At 41.5% G+C, this 6,540-nt stretch overlaps 1 protein-coding gene across 1 annotated transcript; it reads right to left on the bottom strand.

The window, feature by feature from the left end:
- Window positions 1-3,091: 3,091 nt before the first annotated feature.
- On the bottom strand, window positions 3,092-5,669 carry LOC118360923 (E3 ubiquitin/ISG15 ligase TRIM25-like). The gene is made up of 2 exons (XM_035740496.1): window positions 5,565-5,669; window positions 3,092-5,341 (listed from the first exon to the last, which is right to left on the bottom strand). The coding sequence occupies exon 2, from the start codon at window positions 5,292-5,294 to the stop codon at window positions 3,672-3,674; it is 1,623 nt and encodes a 540-aa protein (XP_035596389.1). The 5' UTR covers window positions 5,295-5,341; window positions 5,565-5,669; the 3' UTR covers window positions 3,092-3,671.
- Between the last annotated feature and the right edge of the window lie 871 nt (window positions 5,670-6,540).

The raw sequence follows: 6,540 nt of genomic DNA, 5'->3' as shown, positions 1-6,540 counted from the left end.
CGCCATAGGACGATAATGTGATGTGATCCAATGGAATTTGTGGACGTTCGAGGTGCTACCGAAAGGTTAAGGGGAAATGTAGTTTAATTTGTTTTAATGCGATTTTCGACGTCATATGTCAGTAGAGGGCACTGTGCACAAAGTTTTGCAAAATGAATGTAAACTTGTGTCCGAAAAAAACCTTGCAAAGTACTTACCATTATGAACACTGCCTATCATTTTAACATAAAATATATAATATGTTAATATTGCAATGATAACAAAACCACTGAAATTAATGTTAATTTTTTTATTCTTGTTGCCAAATACACAAACAAAAATGTCAAAATTCTATACCAAAATTACCAATTTTTCTGATTGAATTTAATTATCTTATGAAAACACTAACCCTAGTGAATAACAAAAATAATAACATCTTCATGAATCATTATAATAAGATATTTTCAGAGTTAATATAATTGTTTCTTTTTCGTATTTTTATTTGTATTAGTATTTTTGTTGTATGTTTGAGCATTGTTAATACCTGGTTTGGTTTGCTAGACATGTTTGATGTAGCAATGTAAGTTGATTTTTGTATTATGAATAAAATACATTTATTTAAAAAATATATATATATATATTTGTTTGTAAAATACGCAGGCCATGAGCTATCAGAACCAATATGTGTTTTGTTGGGCAAGATAGATTGGAAGACAGAAACCAGTGTGTGTACCTACTTAATAATTTTCTATTTATTTAACCTTCATTTTATCGGGGAGTCATTCTGAGACCAAGGTATTTTTTATAGATGAGCCCTAAGTTACATAAATGACAGAAAATACACATGAAAATATAAATACAAAATGCAAGCAGAAAGAAAAATATGGTCATAAAAAACAAACACATTAATCAGCATTAAGGTCCTCAGTCAGCTTTCTGAATTGGCCCAGACAAACAAACCAAAAACTGAACAAAAAATGTAAGAACATTTTGAAGATTGTTCCACAAATAAGGTGCGAGAAAACTAAAAGCTGATTTCCTAACTCAGTAGAGACAAAAAATAATTTCCAGAGTTAACCATCCCTGAGACAGGGTGTGGTGATTTGTATGGTACAGTGGGACTTTTTGTAAAAGGGCTTTCATAAGGATGAATGTCTGTTTTGCTTTTCTGAAATCAACAGTGTACATTGAGGCAAACATAGGTTAACAATCAAATGTGATTATTCTATATTGGTAGTTTTAGTACATTGTAGCCTTAGGACAATCACCAGCATGTCCCTTTAAGAGATTATTTTTGCCTGCCAGGTTCTTTAGTGTGAGAAATGTATCGTGAACAAAAATATAAACGCAACATATAAATGCAACATTCAAAGATTTTGCTGAGTTACAGTTTATATAAGGAAATCAGTCTATTGAAATAAATTCAGTATTTCACATGACTTGGCAGGGGCGCAGCCATGGGTGGGCCCTGGAGGACATAGGCCAGCCAACTTGGGAGCCAAGAAGACCCCATTGGGGAGCCAGGCCCAGCTAATCCAAATGAGATTTTCTCCACAAATGGGCTTTAATACAGACAGAAATACTCCTCTTTAGATTCTTCATATGGCACACCTGTCAGATGAATGGATTATCTTGACAAAGGATACAATCCTCACTAACAGGGATGTAGACAGCCATGTGTGGGCCCTGGAGGACATAGGCCAGCCAACTTGGGAGCCAAGAAGACCCCATTGGGGAGCCAGGCCCAGCTAATCCAAATGAGATTTTCTCCACAAATGGGCTTTAATACAGACAGAAATACTCCTCTGTAGATTCTTCATATGCCACACTTGTCAGATGGATAGATTATCTTGACAAAGGATACAGTTGAGAAAATATTTACGAAATAAAATAAAATAAAATAAAAGCTAACACAATAAAATAACAACAATGAGGCTATATACAGGGGGTGCCGGTACCGAGTCAATATGCGGGGGTACAGGTTAGTCAAGGTAATTTGTACATGTGGGTAGGGGTAAAGGGACTATGCATAGATAATAAACAGCAGTGTAAAAACAAAGAGGGGGTCAATGTAAATAGTCCGGGTGGCCATTTGATTAATTGTTCAGCAGTCTTATGGCTTGGGGGTAGAAGCTGTTAAGGAGCCTTTTGGTCCTAGACTTGGCGCTCCGGTACCGCTTGCTGTGCGTTAGCAGAGAGAATAGTCTATGACTTCAGTGACTGGAGTCTTTGACAATGTCCAATGTATTTACATTGGTTTGTCAAGGTCGATTGGTTGTTCTAATTGAAGACGGGTACAGCATGTGAAAGTGACAACTGTTAAACTGTTTTCACCTTTCAGAGTGGGGCCTCATGGGATGTTATTCCTGGAAAGCTTTGCTAGAGTCATCTCTTTCACACCCTCTGTCCTACTAAGTTACTGACTTCAACATTTGAACTGTGGACATACATCATTTTGCTCATTTAATTTATACAGGTTAAATCTTCTGAAGCCTTGGAAATCTCTTCATAAAAGTTCTACTTAAGTTGTTTTTTGGGGTATCTGTACTTTTTACTTTTACTCCACTAGATTCTTAAGGAAAATATGTACATTTTACAGCCATTCATTTTCCCTCACACCAAAAACTACTCGTTACATTTCAAATGCTGAGGCAGGACAGCAATATGGTCCAATTCACGCACCTATCAATATAACGCATTGTCATTCCTACTGCCTCTGATCTGGCGAACTCACTAAACACAAATACTGAGTTTGTAAATGATGTCTGAGTGTGCCCCTGTGTCGTCTGGTTTGCTTAATATAAGACATTTGATGTATAGCATTTACTTTTACTTTTTACTTTTACTCAAGTATGACAACTGAAGACTTTTCCCACCACTGTACATGAGTACATTTAAAAACAGATACATTTAGACTTACTCAAGTAGTATTTTACTGTGTGACTTTCCCTTTGACTTAAGTCATTTTCTATTGATGTACTTTATCTTTAATTTTACTCAAGTATGACATCTGTTTTCCGCCACTGTTTATTTGTCAGATAAACATTGAGCATTGTGCCTCCCCTGAAGATCAAGTCTTTCCTCAACAAAACCTTTGAACCCATTCACAAAGTACAGTATCATTGCCTTATAGCTGTTTATTGTGTATGAATCCAAAGTGAACTGATTTTCAAATACAATTACAAATCACACATGTTCGTTTCATCTGGTCCCTGAAACAAATACAAATATAAAGTATCCAATATTCACATGTACTGTAGGCCTGGCCTACTATAGTACATTGATGAATAAGTATCAACTCTAAAACAACTCAATATAAAACCACAGAGACGGTCTGAATGAAACAATGCAACACTCATTTTTGGCAGGTAAGATCAAATACAGTCACGTCTCTTTACAAAATAATTCAATTACATTCCTTTAGTTACGAATAGCAATACATATCCGTACTTAAAACGTCTAATCATGTATGTAATGTATGTATGAAACAGAAATATAAGGACCTGCCTGAACTACATTTTAATTCAGATTCTACTGTATATTTTAAGAGGCAATTACATTCTGTTTCATTAGAATTTACTCACGTTTGGTGATAAGATCCATAACTAGAATAATTTACAGATATTGATTGGGTTAGTTAGTAACAAAGGCACTTCAAGGTTAATAGATGGACATACAGGGAAGCTGAGGTGTCACACTCCACTCTGGAGGGTGATCCAGGACTGTGCTGTGGTGGAGTGGATGCTGAACGCAGGGTACACAGGTTCTCTGAACACAGCCCTAAACGTGTGAAGGTGCTCCCGACAGCCCTTGGTGCTGTGAAAGATCAGTGTGCCCCTCTCATAGTCCAGTGCCACCTCCACCCTCAGCGGCTGATTGGTCTTTTCAACCAGCGCCATGTTTGAGGAGGCATGGCACGCCGTCAGCTTCTTGTTCTTCCACTGCAGACGCCAGGAGACTGGGTTGTGGCCCAGACGGCTGTGGTCACCCCTCCTGGGCACGCTCTTGTAGCACAAGCCCACTGACCACATGCTCTGGTCGCCCACCTCCACCACCCAGATGTGCTCCCCACTTGTGAAGCTCTGGGAGCAGAGGACCTGGGGCGCGGTACTGAACCTCTCTGGGTTATCAGTGGAGGCCTGCTTGATGCCAATGTACTTGACTGTCCGCAGGTCATTGGAGAGCAGCAGGCTGGGGTGCGCTGTTGTAATGTTGAAGGTCAACTCCAGAGGGTTGAGCTGGACATTGAGGGCCTGGAGGAGCTGCCCCATCTCTGCCCTGAAGTCATTCATCCTCAGGCTGGCTTGAAGCCGCTTGGTGTTGAGAGGCTCTTTGGAGAGCACTCTGGCCACAGTGCCTGTCACCACTTCCGTGAGCTGGGATTCGATCAGCAGGAACCTGTGGATGAACAGACGCTTATCAGTCACTGAGAGGACCTCGGCAGAGCTCTGGTTGGCCTCCATCAGCTCCTTCTGCTGTTCCTCTAGGAGCCCCAGGCCACTCTGCCAGATCTTCCTTTGATGGCCTCTCTCCTCCTCCAGCAGCAGGCTCATCCTGTCTCTGTACCTGCTCACCAGACCAGCCATGCTGTCCATCAGGGCCACAGCAGTAGACATCAGCTTGTCCCCCACAGCATCAGAGGTGCTCTGGTCCTCAGCAGCCCTCTGCAGCAGGGTCTCGGTCAGCTGCAGCCTGTTGGCCACCTCCTTGCTCCGGCTCTCTAGGACCCTCCTCATCTCCTCCTCAGCCACCTCGATAGTCAGGACATCGTGATTCTGGTGGGTGCCCTTGATGAAGCAGGAGGCGCAGAGGAAGGTCATGTCGCTGACACAGAAGTACTCCAGCAGGCGTCCATGGATAGCACAGCTCCTCAGGTCCAGCTTAGTCTGGGGCTCCACCAGGTCATGGCTCCTGAAGGATTCCCTCTCAGTGTGGCGCTGCAGGTGCCTGGCACACAGGGACATCTCACACTTTAGACAGGTCTTGATGGCCAATGTCTCTGTGTCCAGGCAGTGGTCACAGCGTACCTCCAGCGGCTCTCTCCCAAGGTTCTCCACTAGCGCAATGGCCTTGTAGCCTTCTATGATGCCGCAGAGCTTGAAGTTCTTGTGCAGTGTCTCTGTACCACTGTACTCTTCTCTGCACTCAGGGCAGCGAGGCAGGCTCTTCTCTCCACTGCTGGCGTCTGTAGCGTTAATGCAGGCAAGGCAGTAGTTATGGCCACAGGGTAGATAAACCGGATTTGTGTAGAGCTCTAGGCAGATAGGGCAGCTGAGCTCATGTTCTAACAGCTTCTCTGGTTTAGACAGAGGCATGGTCCTTCCTTGTTCACTCTGATTCTCCACACTGGCCTCAGAGCATACTGAAGAGACAAAGGGAACGAGAGCAAGACAAGGAAGTGAGCAATGATATTTACTGGCAACCAAAGTTGTAACGTGTGCTGAATAGCATTCCTAGAAGTGATACTGCCAAGACTCCTGCCATCCTTGACAGTAAGTCGACGGAACAAATAATAACGTAATTCTTAAAATATGTTCTGAATCCACTAATCAAAAGTATTTAAACGAACAAAAATAACCTCTTACCTGAGGAAAGAAATTAGGATCTGGTGAAGAGTTGTACACTAATGGTTGCTTGGGTTATAGGAAACTGCCATGTAAGATGGGTGAACTCAGTATTGTACATTCAAACATGTCCCCCATCTTACCGTGTTTACTGTAAACACTTCACTTTAAATTACAATTCCAGTGTCTCCCAATTTGTGTTTTGTTTTGTGTTTTTACCGAAGTGGTGGAAAATTACAAGTTTTAAGCCAGGTCAACAGCGGATAAGAAGAGGTCTCTATTTTTTTGGTTTAGTTTATTTAGGACAGCTAAAAACAAGCAAACACAGAATTCAGTGCAGGCTTAAAGTCCTACTTCAGTCTCCTTTTCAGCTCATTTATCATGTGATTTACTTAACAAAAGGCACATCAGTATCGCTCCTTTATTGTTCCTCAAGCAAGGGGGGTGACATCAGAAGGCACCATCAGACCAACTCTGTGAAAAACACTATTTTGCTCAAAACACATATTTTTACCCTTAAGTGTCTGTACATGTTTGTATTGTTTTTCATTTTTTAAATGCTGGAGTGTGTCTTTCAGGACAAAACAGGGGAAGTCAAAAAAGCTCCAAAAAGTCCAGCAGGGGCTTGCCAGGTGGCCCTCCTGTGATCATATAGCATGACTAAAACGTATGGCCTAGATAACAAACAACAGACAGAGCAGAGTTGGGACATTGTCTTACATGAGATCGTGCGACGATTCCGCCTGCACTGATTGAGAGACGAGGAGAGACGCCACCTGTCGGAAGACAACAGGGTTGGGGTCAATTCTATTTAAATTCTAGTCAATTCAGAAAGTTAACCAAATTCCAAGAATTTGAAGAATTTCAGTGTACTTCCTGAATTGACAGGAATGTAAATGGAATTGAACCCAACCATATATCATGGAATATTGCAGATTAAAATCTAAATTCAACCTTTAAAGTGTTATGTAACGCTAAATAATAAATATACTGTAGT

This window comes from Oncorhynchus keta, chromosome 28 (genome assembly GCF_023373465.1).
Source record: "Oncorhynchus keta strain PuntledgeMale-10-30-2019 chromosome 28, Oket_V2, whole genome shotgun sequence".
NCBI lineage: Eukaryota > Metazoa > Chordata > Actinopteri > Salmoniformes > Salmonidae > Oncorhynchus > Oncorhynchus keta.
This window is presented reverse-complemented; position numbering and strand designations above follow the sequence as displayed.